This window comes from Myotis lucifugus, unplaced genomic scaffold (genome assembly GCF_000147115.1).
Source record: "Myotis lucifugus unplaced genomic scaffold, Myoluc2.0 scaffold_100, whole genome shotgun sequence".
NCBI classification, from domain to species: Eukaryota; Metazoa; Chordata; class Mammalia; order Chiroptera; family Vespertilionidae; genus Myotis; species Myotis lucifugus.
The window spans coordinates 134,862-151,029 of record NW_005871148.1 but is presented as its reverse complement, the minus strand read 5'-3'; the positions used below and the strand labels follow the sequence as shown (position 1 = coordinate 151,029).

General features: G+C 40.7%; 1 protein-coding gene across 1 annotated transcript in view; it reads right to left on the bottom strand.

Moving 5' to 3' along the window:
* The window catches only part of GPATCH8 (G-patch domain containing 8), a 75,903-nt gene that overhangs the window by 17,144 nt on the left and 42,591 nt on the right, over positions 1 to 16,168 (bottom strand). Inside the window, 3 exon segments of the mRNA XM_006092454.3 lie at positions 10,429 to 10,572; positions 13,124 to 13,210; positions 13,863 to 13,930. Coding sequence (XP_006092516.1) covers positions 10,429 to 10,572; positions 13,124 to 13,210; positions 13,863 to 13,930 — 299 coding nt within the window.

Genomic DNA, 16,168 nt, shown 5'->3' with positions numbered 1-16,168 from the left:
GGTAAAATAATTTTTACTCAAATATGGATTGTGTGCCAAGATGAAGAACAGAGTGAGAAATACATAGTAAGAGAATACAGGATTTTACCAGCAACCTTAGCTCTCAAGAAGGTCTGTTTTAGGGTTATTTCTGCTCACAAGGCAGACAGCTTCCCTAAACAGATGCAGAGTTTTCCAAGGCTGTGATAGCTGGGTGTAAGACATGTATTCCCAGCAAAAGCAGAAGTGGTAAGTAAGACTGACAGGTGAAAAGCCTACGCATGCTCAATTTTTAGAAGACTGGCCAAAGGACGTAAATTCTTTTATTAAGCAAAACATTCCTAAAGAAAATGGCATCGAGAGTGGTACAAAGTATCACCGAACCTAAAACTTTTTTTTTTTAAATATATATTTTATTGATTTTTTACAGAGAGGAAGGGAGAGAGATAGAGAGTTAGAAACATCGATGAGAGAGAAACATCGATCAGCTGCCTCTTGCACATCTCCCACTGGGGATGTGCCCGCAACCCAGGTACATGCCCTTGACCGGAATCGAACCCGGGACCCTTCAGTCCGCAGGCCGACGCTCCATCCACTGAGCCAAATCGGTTTCGGCCCGAACCTAAAACTTTAATCTCTCTGCTATAGGTTATTAAACTAAAACATGCTTACCCGGCCTGCATGGCTCAGCAGTTGAGCACCAATCTATTAACCAGGACGTAAAGTTTGATTCTCAGTCAAGGCACATGCCTGGGTTGCAGGCTCGATCCCCAGTGTGGGGTATGCAGGAGGCAGCCGATCAATGATTCTCTCTCATTACTGATGTTTCTATCTCTCCCTCTCCCTTCCCCTCTGCAATAAATACATACATACATACATACATACATACATACATATAAAACCCCCCCACAACTTATGACATGATCGTTTTAAGATGTATACTTCTCTTCACAATTGCTTTGCTTTTCAAAGTAAAATCTCTTCAGAGGTAAATTGTGCTGATTAAGTCAACATTTATGAAGCTTTGGGATTCATAAGTACTATAAAATTTTCTTAACCTATTTCACATCTTTATAATAATTTATGGTTTTCTAAGGATAAACATTCTATAAAGACCCAAAATATAGAGTACCTATGGAATATCTTCATTGGTATATGATCTTAGTGGTTTTGCTACTTTCTATTTTAGCTTTAAAATCACCTTCTCTTGCCTTGGTTTTTTGTGTTGTTCCCTCCCACCCCCAATTGAATATCAAAGTACCACTGAAAGAGGAACCCAGTCCATATTTACTTAGAGCTGCAGTGGCTTGCCAGAGGTACAACTAGTTTTGATGTGCTTTTGTTCCTGATGTCGTATGTGCCAAGTATACAGAGGACTGAATGCAGTAAAATATCTTGCAAGGCAAAAATCCAACCAGTAAACAATGAGACTTCAAGTGGAAAGTGACCCCCTCCAAAGTTGAATGAAATCTGTAAGTGATCATTCCTTTCATGATCACCATGACATTTCTCAGAAAATATTTAAAGTCAGAAATTTCATTCTGTAATGAGAAAAACTCTAAATTTCTAGTCCTTGATAATACACATTACTGGGTACTGAAGTAGTCAACTAAAAGTATGCAATGCTATCAAAAAGTTATTGTAACAGTTTAGACCAAGTTAACTAAATCATATAGTAATATGTTCTATCCTGTACAATTTAGAATCGAGAAGTTACTGATGATTGCTATAGGCTTAATTTGTTTTAGTTCAGCTATTTAAAGCTCAGAAAACCACTGCTTTTATAGCTAAAACAGACCTTCGTATTAAATAAGATTTCAGTCTTTTCAAAAAATGTAAAAAATTATCAGGGTTTTCACAATGAAGTTATTTAGCTGAAAGCACTCTTTCCTCTGACCGAGATATTGATTCTACAAGTTAAAGGAATTTTCTCAAAGCTGCTTTATAATACCAGATTTTGATAACTGGATGAGACTAACACAGATGGTTATGAAATTGCAAGAAAGTTAGACCCAACGCTAAGGCAGCTTTTCAGTGTGCTACTTTCCCAGTATCAATTAGAACCTGTGGGAGCCTGTGTGTTGACAGGAGGGAAAGATATAAGGCTGGGTCACAAACTCAAATGTTTAGAGGAGTTTGGCAAGTGATATAATGAGTCACACAAGGTGACATAGGAGGAAAGATGAAGTGGAAATCAGAGTTAATTGGAGAGTTAGTGCATATGCATGCCTTTTTGATGAGATAGCAACTACTAGTTTTAGCCAACTGTTATGTTGAAATGTGTAACTAATGTTCTCAGATATCTTAATTTTTCAAAATAAGCCAAAGCCTGAATTATATAAAGTCTCGTTGTTATTTACTTTTACTTTTAAAATATATTTTTATTGATTTCAGAGAGGAAGGGAAAGGAAGAGTTAGAAACATCAATGATGAGAGAGAATCATTGATCGGCTACCTCCTGCACGAACCCCTCTAGGAATTGAGCCCACAACCCGGGCATGTGCCCTGACTGGGAATCGATCTGTGACATCCTGGATCACAGGTTGACGAGCAACCACTGAGGCACACCGGCTGGGTTATAGTCTCATTTTTAAAAACTGGGAACCAAGTGAAATTAAAGGGGAAAAAACTACCATCACAAGGGCCACACAAAAGACATCTGTGGGATAATTTATGGTCTCTGGTTTAGTAGAGCAGCGGTTCTCAACCTGTGGGTCGCGACCCCTTTGGCGGTCGAACGAACCTTTCACAGGAGTCGCCTAAGACCACCCTGCATATCAGATATTTACATTACGATTCATAACAGTAGCAACATTACAGTTATGAAGTAGCAATGAAAATAACTTTTTTAAAATATATTTTATTGATTTTCCACAGAGAGGAAGGGAGAGAGATATAGAGTCAGAAACATCGATGAGAGAGAAACATCAATCAGCTGCCTCCTGCACACCCCCCACTGGGGATGTGCCCACAACCAAGGTACATGCCCTTGACCGGAATCGAACCCGGGACCCTTCAGTCCACAGGCCGACACTCTATCCACTGAGCCAAACTGACCAGGCAATGAAAATAATTTTTAAAAAAATATATATTTTATTGACTTTTTACAGAGAGGAAGGGAGAGGGATAGAGAGTTAGAAACATCGATGAGAGAGAGAAACATCGATCAGCTGCCTCCTGCACACTCCCTACTGGGTATGTGCCCGCAACCAAGGTACATGCCCTTGGCCGGAATCGAACCTGGGACCCTTGAGTCCGCAGGCCGACGCTCTATCCACAGAGCCAAACCGGTTAGGGCACCAAAATAATTTTATGGTTGGGTCACAACATGAGGAACTGTATTTAAAGGGCCAGAAGGTTGAGAACCACTGTACTAGAGGCTAGTGAAGAGACCCTTAGTGGCACAAATAAGAGAGTAAGATCGAAAAAATCCTGAGTAGGTAACAAGGCACCAAGAAAGAAAAGCAAAACAACAACAAAAATAAGGCACTGACTGTTGCTGTGCTGCTGTAAATTTACCTCTGGGGAAAAAATGTTCTTTGGAGTTTGAAATTTAAGCCATTTGAAAACTAAAGAAAATGGTTTCCATTGTCATATCAATTAGCATATGTGTTTTTATTTATTTATTTTTTAAGTCTTTTTTTTTTAAAGTATATATTTTTATTGATTTCAGAGAAGAAGGTAGAGGGAGAGAGAGAGAAACATCAATGATTAGAATCATTCATCGGCTGCCTCCTGCAGGCCCCTACTGGGGATCGAGCCTGCAACCCAGGCATGTGCCCTTGACTGGAATCGAACCTGGGACCCTCCAGTCCGCAGGCGGATGCTCTATCCACTGAGCCAAATTGGCTAGGGCCAGATGTGTTTTTTTAAAAAAGATATGCAAAATAATTAAAGAGGCAGGGAGGTAGAGATGGAAAAATGTTTAGTTCCAAAGTCAACTTTAACATAAGTTAACAAAGGTAGAAGATATCTTCTAATACTTACTGAGCACTCAGGCATATCAGAATCAACTTAAAATATAAAAAAGGAATCACTGGGTTATCTCTTGAAGAATGGAAAGGCATATCCTTTAAGACCTCAAAATGTATTGAAATGATTACTTTAAAATAAGGGTTAAACTGCTGAAAAAAGCCAAAATATCCAATTGGCTTTTTCATCTTTGAAGATCAAGCTGGGTCTTGATATTTGTGTATTAATGACTTCCTTCACAAAATGCCTTAGAAAATTTAATGAAAAACTAGTGAATAGTGAGAGGCAAAACAAAAACCCCACAAATGAGGGTGACTCCGTAGCCCCCTTTTGAGAGATTATTTGTGCTTAATGAAGATACGGGCATGTTCAGAATCCTGATCATCCTAAAAATTTTTAACGGTGAAAATTTGATGGAAGATGCAAACTAGGGATTACTAGCATAGGGTTGAATGTACTTACCTGTTATCTCAGATTCATAATAATCCTGTGTGCCTTCCTGGAAGACAAGACAGGGTGTCTTTATGATTTTAAAGCATAAATTTGGAAAATGGTAGGTCCACTTGTATGGTAAGTTCATGTCCATCAAAGAGGAATAATAAATAGGACCTACCTCTCGTAGGGGTTATTTAACTGTGTTGTATCACAGTCAATTAAAGGCTCCTTAGAAATTTTATATTACATATTTTATTGATTTCAGGGAGGAAGGGAGAGAAATAGGAGATAGAAACATTAATGTTTAAAGAGAGAGAATCACTGATTGGCTGCCTCCTGCACACCCCCTCCTGGGGATTGAGCCCACAACCCGGGCAGGTGTCCTTGAACTAAATTGAACCCGGGACCCTTCAGTCCACAGGATGATGCTCTATGCATGGAGCCAAACCAGCTAGGGCTCCTTAGAAATTTTAAGTGCAGGGAAGAGTGTAACAATACAAAAATTTAGTGCCGTGTGTTTTTCTGTTTCTATATTTATAGTATTCTGTTCCAAGATTCTACCACTTCCAATAAGACAGCAGTATAAAGAAATATGAAAAAGCCTATATTTCAACCAAGTAAGGAATATGCCACCAAAAATAAACAAAATTAACAAAATCATACATCTTTTTTTAAAATAACTTTTTAAAAAAATATATTTTTATTGATTTCATTAATATCAGAGAGGAAGGGAGAGGGAGAGAGACAGAAACATCATCGATGAGAGAGAATCATGGATCAGCTGCCTCCTGCACGCCCCTAGTGGGGATCGAGCCTGTGACCCAGGCATGTGCCCCTGACCAGAATCAAACCCGGGACCCCTCAGTCCACAGGCAGACACTCTATCTACTGAGCCAAACCAGCCAGGGCTCTTTTTTTTTTTTTTTTAACACCTTACATAGGCTTTTGATCAAGGTGGAAGAATAAGCTAACATGCGTTCAACATTAATTACAACAGCTAAAAATTTTCACTCCCAGACCAGAGATCATAGATACTTATCTACACTAATAAAAGACAAAGATGCTAATTGACCATACCTTCGCTATGCCTTAAGCCACGCCCACCAGCCAATCAGAGAGACTATATGCACATAACCCAGCCAAGATGGCGGCCGGCAGCCACAGAGCTGGAGCAAGCAGGAGGCTTGGTTGCCCGGGTGATGGAGGAAGCCAAGCTTTCCCCCCTGCTCTGAGCCGGCTGTGGCCTCCGCTCATGGCAACAAAGTTTCAATTATAGAAGACAAATAAATCCCAGATACCTGCTTCCAGCCAGCCTCCACTGGGAGCTTGGGTGGTTGGGGGATTGTGGCCAGCCTGCAAACAGTCATCAGCCCCTCACCCAGGATGGCCACACCCTCATGGGGTGAGGGTCCCCGCTGGGGGGCTTGGCCAGCCTGAAAACGGCCCTCAGCCCCTCACTCAGGATGGCCAGGCACCTCAGCAGGACCCCCCACCCTGAAGGGGCTGTGGCCAGCCTGCAAACGACCCTCAGCCCCTCACCCAGGATGGCCAGGCACCCCAGTGGGGACCCCCACACTGAAGGAGCTATTGCCAGCCTGCAAACAGCCATTAGCCCCTCACCCAGGCTGGCCATGCACCCCAGGGGGGACCCCCACCCTGGAGGGGCTGTGGCCAGCCTGCAAACAGCCATCAGCCCCTCACCCAGGCTGGCCAGGCACTCCTATATAATAAAAGGGTAATATGCAAACTGACCCTAACAGCAGAACGACTGGGAATGATTGGTCACTATGACACACACTGACCACCAGGGGGCAGATGCTCAATGCAGGAGCTGCCCCCTGGTGGTCAGTGTACTCCGACAGGGGGAGTTCTGCTCAGCCACAAGCCAGGCTAACGGCTGCCAGTACAGCAGTGGTGGCGGGAGCCTCTCCCGCCTCCTCAGCAGCTCTAAGGATGTCCAACTGCAGTTTAGGCCTGTTCCCCGCTGGCAAGTGGACATCCCCCGAGGGCTCCTGGGCTGCCAGAGGGATGTCTGACAGCCAGCTTAAGCCCAATCCCCCAGGGAGCGGGCCTAAGCCAGCAGGTGGTCATCCCCTGAGGGGTCCCAGACTGCAAGAGGGCACAGGCCAGGCTGAGGGACCCCCCCCCAAGTGCACAAATTTTTGTGCACTGGGCCTCTAGTCTATATATATAAAAGCCTAATACGCAAAGTGTCCCCTCAGGAGTTCTACCGACCAGGAGTTTGATCGCGCGCTATGACGTGCGCTGACCACCAGGCGGCGGTGTGGAACAAAGGAAGGTTCTGGCTGGCAGCTGGCAGCCACTAGGTACCCTACCTGTGCAGGAATTTCATGCACTGAGCTTCTAGTACTCTATATTAATGGATAAGGTAGTCCATAAATTCTCTATAAGAAATCCTTAATTTTGTATTTTCATTTTGATGATATAGAAAAAAGAGTAATAAATGAATATTTGAGATAATCTAAATGAGCACTTTATAAATATTGACAACTGGGGAGTTAAAATGATAGAGATTTGTTTGTACCAAGCAAAGGCCAAATGATATCACAAAACCATATATATTTGAAAGTTTTTTGTCTCCCTAATAGAATAGGTTTCTCAACCTCAACACTGCTGATTGACATTTTGGGCCAGGTAATTCTTGGTTGCAAGGAACTTTTTTGTGCATTGTAGGATGTTTAACAGCACCCTTGGCCTCCACCACTAGATTACAGTAACCCTGTTCCCCTAGTTGTGATAATAAAGAATGTCTCCAGACATTGCCAAGTATCCCCTGGGGGACAAAATCTCCCACTGCAGTAGGAAAAGTGGTGAGAGAACTGAGTCAAACCAAAGTGCACAGGAGAATAAACAGGTCAAATTCAAATGAACCAGAACTGTAGCAATCTCTACTTCTCTCAAGTTGAAAGAAATATCACTAAAACATTATCATCCATCATATTAATGTTGTCAATGTGAATTTTATTAGTTCTACATTTAATTGTAAATCCATTTGTTTAGCTTTTGCTTTGATGGATTTCCCCCTTAAAAGGCAAGTGTACACATTATTCAAATTTGAATTACATTTTTCCTGGTTTATTCTTTTATAATTAAAACTTTACTCAAGAGACTTCTCATCGATTAAAATGTAACTTTTCTAAATGTCCACTTGGTCCCTAATGTTTCTTCTGGAATGTTTTTAACTAATCACAGAGACTACTTAATTGAAGAAATTCTCAAGAGCCCAAAAAGGTAAGTATATAATTAGGCATAAAATGTCTTTCTTAAATCCATAAAAAATAACCCCAAAGTCTGAATTATATATACACTGAAAAGCTGCAAAAGTTACTAAGTATTATTCACTGTTGCATTCTTCTTTCTTGGCAGATCATTCTTTAAAGGAGTAAGGCAACTGCCGATATATCTTGTCCATATAGAGGGTGAGTAAAAGTAGGTTTACAGTTGTTCATATGGGAAATAATAATTCCGTCTAATAAAAGAGTAATATGCAAATTAACCATCACTCTGTCACTCCGTCACAAAGATGGCGGCAGCCACGGAGCTGGAGCAAGCAGCAGGCTTGGGTTGCCCCCGGAGATGGAGGAAGCCAAGTTTTCCGCCTGCCCTGGCCGGCAATGGGCTCTGCTCAAGGCTACAAAGTTTCAATTATAAAAGATAAATAAATCCCAGAAAAAAAGAAAAAAAAAAAAAAAGGAGAGGCTGGGAGCTTTGGTCGCGGGTGTGTGTGTGTGTGTGTGTGTGTGTGTGTGTGACCTGCCTGAAAACGTCCATCAGCCCCTCACCCAGGCTGGCCAGGTACTCCAGCGGGACCCCCACCCTGATCCGGGACACCCTTCAGGGCAAACCAGCCAGCCCCCACCCGTGCACCAGGCCTCTATCCTATATAATAAAAAGGTAATATGCAAACTGACCCTAACAGCAGAACGATTGGGAATGACTGGTCACTATGACACACACTGACCACCAGGGGGCAGATGCTCAATGCAGGAGCTGCCCCCTGGTGGTCAGTGTACTCCCACAGGGAGAGCTCTGCTCAGTCACAAGCCAGGCTGATGGCTGCCAGCCCGGTGATGGTGGCAGGAGCCTCTCCAGCCTCCTCAGCAGCACTAAGGATGTCCAAATGCAGCTTAGGCCTGCTCCCCGCTGGCAAGTGGACATCCCCGAGGGCTCCCGGGCTGCCAGAGGGATGTCTGACTGCCAGCCTAAGCCAGCAGGTGGACATCCCCCGAGGGGTCCCAGACTGCGAGAGGGCACAGGCTGGGCTGAGGGACCGCCCCCCCCCCCCCCGCAGTGCACAAATTTCTGTGCACCGGGCCTCTAGTTAATAAATAATAACACAAGAATAAATTCTGGCTCTAGCTGGTTTGGCTCAATGGATGGAGTGTCGGTCTGCAGACTGAAGTGTCCCAGGTTTGATTCCAGCCAAGGGCACATGCCTAGGTTGTGGGCTTGATCCCCTGTGGGGGGCGTGCAGGAGGCAGCCAATTAATGATTCTCATCACTGATGTTTCTATCTCTCTCTCCCTTCCTCTCTGAAATCAATAAAATATATATTTTTTTAAAAAATAATAAATTCTGTGTTTTGCACACTCACAATTATAAACCCACTTTTACCACATCCTGTCTATGTTCTCTCAATTTCTCTTCTTCAAATCAGGCAGAGCTAACAATATATTAAAATAATGTCCAAACGTGTATAAAATGTTGAATATCTGTCTTAAATAAAAGTCTATCAGTAAAAGAATCTTAAATTGGTTAGGTGTGGTTAAATGTGGAAGAGACTGTTGCATAAAGTATAATACTTCAACCAGCTTGAAAAGTATCCCTGTGGTAGTAAAAGTAAAGCTTAGTCAAAGCCTGCCTTTTAGCTGTGCTCTGAAATCTTTGGTTGGTTGAAAAATAAAGCAAAGGTTAAAAAAATGTTGGTTTAACAGGTTCAGCTTACAAGAGCATTCCAGTAAAGCCCATAAATCTTACAAACTTAACAAATACAACTATGTACCCCCCCAAAACTGAACAAGTTATGCTAAAGTCACCCAAGATCAAATGGCTCACAATTCTTTAATAAGCCAGAACTGTGCTGTAGATATAACGATTAATTTCCTCCTTCTAAAATCCCCCGGGAGTATTGCTGCCTTCTTTATGCCAGTAATTCATTAGGTACTGTCCCCTCCCCCCCCCCCGCCCCGCTAAATAAATTTTTAAAAAAAGATTGCAAAGAAAGTGTAATTCATTTTTCAGCAAGCTTTTCAACATGTAGCATCAGTTTTTTTCTTTTGTTTGTTTTTTGGTTAATCCTCACCCGAGGTTATTTTTCCATTGATTTTTAGAGAGTTTGGAAAGAAGTGGGAGAGACAGAGAGAGAGAAACATCGACTGAGAGAGACACATCAATTGGTTGCCTCCTGCAGAGGCCCAGACCAGGGCTGGGGACTGAGCCCACAACCGAGGTACGTGTGGCCCTTGAACAGAATCAAACCCATGATCTTTCAGTCAGAGGGCCGACGCTCTATCCACTGAGACAAACCGCCTAGGAGCAGCATCAGTTTTTTGTTAAAGATAGCATCTAATATTATTTTTCTTCTCAAGATTTATCTACCTTCCAAGAGTATAACAAAATGACTTACTGATAGGAAAGAGTAGCTAATAAAGCAAGAACTCTTCTATACAGAAGATGAAACAACCAGCCTGGGATAATTGTTCAAAGTTTCACAAATTCATAAAGAGGGAGAAAGAAAAGCTCCCAGCAATCCTTAGTTGAATTACCAAATCAAATACAAATTTAGAAACTACTCAAACCAAAAATTTTATGCAAGATTTATGAAGTTCTTCACTCTACATAAGTTGGAAGGGGGAGGTCTATGTCAGGACTTCTGTCATGGAAAAAAAAGTCAGATGACTTCATATAAAAACTGGCAGATACAAGAAACCATAGTCTCCAAGTTTTTTGGGTCCACTCAAAATTCAATTGTTATAACAATAAAGTATCTTTTTCTTTTGTTAGCAAATAACTATTCCTCACCTGCTTGTGTGCATGATCATAGGAATTGATATGGTTGTCAAACTCCTGATGTTTCTGATATTGCTTATCACAGAGTTCACAGTAAAAGTTGGCTCTGAGGTCTTCCAACGCTTTAGCAATTGCCTTCTCTTTGTCAACATAATCCTGTAAGAACCACAAAACATAAACAAAAAATGAACTTGGTAGAATTTTAAAGTGAATGTTGTAAAGTAGTAGTCTTACCTGAAGAGAAAAAAAGGGTTTTTCATAAATTTAGTGGTACAAGTAAAAGCTGAATGAAACATAAGTTGGTGGGGTAATTTGTGTGTGGTTGTACTAACAGTTGTCTTCAAATAATCAAACATTCAAATGAGTTTACTGTGGCATCCCCTATTCTTAGCCCTGGCTCAAAAAAACCAACCAATCGCTCTAGCCAATTTGGCTCAGTGGATAGAGCGTCAGCCTGAGGACAGAAGGGTCCCAGGTTCGATTCCGGTCAAGGGCACATGCCTGGGTTGTGGGCTCGATCCCCAGTAGGAGGCAGCCTATCAACGATTCTCTTGCATCATTGATGTTTCTCTCTCTCTCTCCTTCTCCCTTCCTCTCTGAAATCAATAAAAATATATTTCAAAAACTAAAAATCAACCAATCAGATATAACAAACAATTTTTATTGCATTGAAGGAAACATAGAAAAGTAAATCCCCGAGAAGGGCAATGGAAGAAGAAAAACAACAAAGCAAAACAAAAAAATCAACTATGACCTTAAGCTGAAATCAGAGCTGTGATAGCCAAGGGCTCTCCTTAGGACAATGGCTGACAGGGGCACTTGGGGTCTTAGTAAGGTGGGGGAGCTAAACATGAGAAGCCTCATGTAATAAGCAAAAGAACCTACAAGAGGGCTGGAGAGGTCCCAGGATCTGAGTCTTGGCAGAGAGAATCAAAACTACTCTCAGAGCCCTGGCCAGTTTAGCTCAGTTGGTTGCAGTGTCAGTTTGTACACCAAAAGGTCATGGGTTCAATTCCTGGTTGGGGCACATACCCAGGTTTTGGGTTTGATCCCAGGTTGGGGTGTGTATGGGAGGCAACTGTCTCTTTCTCCCTCCCGCTCACTTCCTCTCTCCCTAAAATCAATAAAAACATATCCTTGGGTGAGGATTTACTTTATTTACACACACACACACACACACACACACACACACCTCACACGAGGATATTTTTCCATTTTTTTAAAATATATTTTTTATTGATTTTTTACAGAGAGGAAGGGAGAGGGATAGAGAGTTTGAAACATCGATGAGAGAGAAACATCGATCAGCTGCCTCCTGCACACTCCCCACTGGGGATATGCCCGCAACCAAGGTACATGCCCTTGACCGGAATCGAACCTGGGACCCCTGAGTCCGCAGGCTGAAGCTCTATCCACTGAGCCAAACCAGTTAGGGCAGTTGTTTTTTTTAATATACCTTTATTGATTTCGGAGAGGAAGGGAGAGAGAGATAGAAACATCAATGATGAGAGAGAACCATTGATCGTCTGCCTTCTGCATGCAGCCCGCAACCCAGGCATGTGCCCCTGACTGGAATCAAACCTGGGACCCTTAAGTCTGCAGGCTGACTTTCTATCCACTGAGCCAAACCAGCTAGGGCTCCATTGTGTGTGTGTGTGTGTGTGTGTGTGTGTGTGTGTGTGTTTAAAGAAAGAGTGGAAGGGAGGGGGAGAGACAAAGAGACAAACATCGATGAAGAGAGAGAATCACTGATTGGCTGCCTTCTGCATGCCTCCTACTGGGGACCTAGCCCACAACCCAGGCAAGTGCCCTGACTGGGAATCAAACCATGGTCTCCTGGTTCATAGGTCAATCCTCAATCTAGCCGGGCACCAAACCAGTTTTTGTATGATAACCTTAGCTAAACCTGCTTCTTATTTACAAATTTACCTATTTTATGGTAGAGATTGGGCATACTAGAACATCTTGAAAAACATGTTTCCTGGTCAGTCTTTTTGAAGGCTAAATTATAACATGTTCTAAGATGCAGTTTTCTTATAAGTTAGTCCCTTAAAAAGAAAAATACTGAATGAAGTTCTCAATCTGTTTGCTACTCTTAAAACATCTCACCCATTAAAAAAGAAAAGGCTCTTGCCGAACTGGTTTGGCTCAGTGGATAGAGCGTCGGCCTGCAGACTGAAGGGTCCCAGGTTCGATTCCGTCAAGGGCATGTACCTTGGTTGCGGGCACATCCCCAGTGGGGGGCGTGCAAGAGGCAGCTGATCGATCTCTCTCATCGATGTTTCTGGCTCTCTGTCCCTCTCCCTTCTTCTCTGTGAAAAATCAATAAAATATTTAAAAAAAAAAAATAAAAAAAAAAATAAAAAAGAAAAGGCTCAAAAAAAGGAAAAGAAAAGGTTTATCAAAAGGTATCAAGCTCTCAAAGGACTCCGCCCCTCCAAAGACTCTTAAGTTAATAATTTTTACTGCTATTAAGGAGCACTGTGTTTTCAAACACAGATGCAATCAATCTTCCCAACAAACACATGAAGTGGGTATTATTAACTCTGTAGTTTTTACAAAGGCAATAAATAGGAAAGTTTAAAAACTTGAGATTACTACTAATCACCACCAAATGTCAAACAAATGCTGTTAACAGAGATCCTTTTCACTGAAAATATCTTTCAGTGTGAACACCCCAAATGCAAGAAAAGCTTCATTTAAGTACCTTGTACTTCTGTCTTAATTCTTCCGTGTCTTCTTTTTCCACTTCTAGGACACGGCGCCGTTCGGTAGCATCTTCGGCATAATCGAGCTTAATAAAATAAGATATAATTAGCCTTAATTCCTAAAGTATCCCCAATGAGCAATTTAAAAAGTCATTTGCACAAACTAGAGTACTGGATGAAAATAAAAAGCTCTGTATTTTGCTCAGTAACCTCTTGTTTTATTGTCACCTACAGAGAAAATAGCATGCAGAAAATTTCATTAATCCTTTCATGCTGGTGGTTCCCAACAGGCACATTTTTTTTTTTATGATAACAGACTTTAATTCAGTGGTCTATGTCAAAGAATTAGGAGTAAATGGAGAAAATATTTTAGCCAATGAAGATACCATAGATTACAGCTATACACATCTCTATAAGGACAAATCTTCTACCATAGCAAATATTTTAAGAGTTAAGCAACACTGCCTATTGAAATGAGTACCAGGGTATGTGGCATAACCCTGGGCAAACCACTGAATTTCTTTATGCCTCAATTATAACGGTTTTTATTTGCCACTTACCTACCTACCTCAATGGCAGCACTAAGTAAAAATGTAAAATATAATTTTAAATTTCCGAAGAAAAATATTAAAACTACATTCGATCTAATAAATGTATTCTTGCACTGGCATCTGAATTTGGAATTAATATCGATTTTAAATATTCCATAAAACAAGTGAGCTTATGAGATTAGTTTACCTCCATTTCCATGCGACCCATGCCCATGACATCATACTTGAAAACAATTGGAATGGGATCTGTTCTCCCTGTAACAGGAACACATAATCAAGGTAAGATGCAAAGCTAAGCCAAGCCAAAAGCTCACTTTACACATTGGGTTTGGGTGGTTAGAGATCTTGCCTTGGAGTGCAGAGACCAGAAAGCTACAGTGAACCAAACACAAGCCATTCTCACAGCTTACAACCAAACCTACCTCTCCCAGTTTAAGCCCAATTAACCACCTTAATTGTCCTTCCAGTGAGAATAATTCCAGATTAGTATGACGAAATTATGTAATGCAAAGCATTTCTAAGCAATGGCCCCAGGAGGTTTAAAATAACTTTTCATCAAGAATCATTTCACTCTTACTGTTCACTGACATCCTCCCATACACACTTTTAAAACTGGTAATAAATATTTCAACTGACATGCTTAAATCAAAAAAGCAGTTTCAAACATAATTCAGGAAAACTGTAATTGCAACTCGGTATGTTTAATATTTTTTGTTTTGTTTTCAAAAGATGGTGTACAGTTCAGCGGGGCTATGAAAAATTTAAATAAGCAGCAACAATTAGTTGCCCTTAGAAACAAAGTACAGTGTTTCTTTTGAACTGGTGAGCTGAGGTCCCATTTTCCAAAGTGGATTTAACACTGCCTGTGGTAATCAGTAAGCTGTGAAAAGGACTAGTTGCGAAGAAAATTGACTTTAATCTAGTCGATCTATGCTGAAGATTTTTAAAAAATGTATATTTAATCCACTCATAACCAGCCAAACAAAGCAAAATGGGGCAGACAAGCACTTTACTACCACAGCTGTTTTACATCACAACTTGCGCTGTTTATTGTGATGTAAGCCCACTGATAAGAGGACTTACCTTATCCGTTGTACACCTTTAGTGAAAAAACACAATGTTTACTTCCCTCATCATTTCACTCAGCCTGGTGTAAACAATTGTTTTTTTTAATTTTTTTGTTTTTGTTATACACACATGTATATTATACCTTTGGGCTAAAAGTTAAGTTTTGTCAGGCTAAATTTGAGGTATTACCAAAATCAAATTAAAAAAATAATAACAGATGCCATGATTATGACTAGGTTTGGTCCTGGACAAAAAAGAAGAAACTGTTTTCAAAGGGACCAGCAACCACTCGCACCTAGTTGCTCTATAACTGTGGGATTAGTTTTTAGTAAAAATAATAATAAAAACAAATTCAGAAGTTTACTTATCACCAATATCCCATTATGTTTTAAACAATAAGGAGATAATCAGAAATAATTATTATAGTGAAAAAAAGTTTAAGTAAATAAAGAGCCTCTAATGCCAGAAAAAAAGTTCTAAAATACAGCCTTCTTTTAGATACTATCAAAGACTGCCAGTTAAACAAAATGAAAATGCATTATTACCTTATGCCCAATGGTATAATAAATAAGCAGTGACTGCAATCTTTAGCAAAAGGACCAAATTAAGACAGGTTATAAAAATGACTTCCTAGGTGCAATATCACTTTCATAACGTCTCAATCAGGGATTTACTGGTAAAAACAAATGGTCCAATGAAAGAATTGAAAAAATAAATAACAAAGGAATTTACTTTTTTTGTTGTTTTGGTATCTTTTTTGGTCTGTCAGAATTTGTTATGCAAGAATCAAGAAAGTTTTGGTATAAATTCATTACCTCTGTAAACCCCTGTTTATAAACTCTGCATTAGTACTTTTGCCTTCTAAGGCAGTCAAAGTTTGTTTTAATTTATTTATAAATTGCAGTAGCAAGTGCTAGTGCCCATTACATTGTGGGGAAATCAAGTTTTTGACAGTATTAAAATTTAATGTTTTAACTGATTTTTTTTCACTTCTAACACAAACAGATACATCCCTTCTTAACATTACCCTTTAATGAACGAGGATCAGACAAGTTGCATAAGGAAAGGAAAGGAAAATGAAAAAGACCAAGCAGAAGGATGAAGGCTACAACAGAGAAAGTAAGCCTAACATATTGGTGCACTGATGACAAAAGGAGTATTCAGTCTGAAAATAAAAAATTACCACTGCTAAGTTTACCATCACCACAACAAGTCCAGGATCATAATGCTGTAAAAAAGAAACACCATTTGTTAGGCAGAAACCAATTAGGGTGGGAAACAGGCCTTCTAGCAGGCAGATGGGATGGGGTAAAGTAACAATTGGGCTTTGTCCCTCCCCCAATTTCAGCTGGGGACAGAGGAAGGGCACTTTGTGCTACAGCAGTTATTTTCATACTGGACCAGGGTGTGAGATTTTTGTGCTGC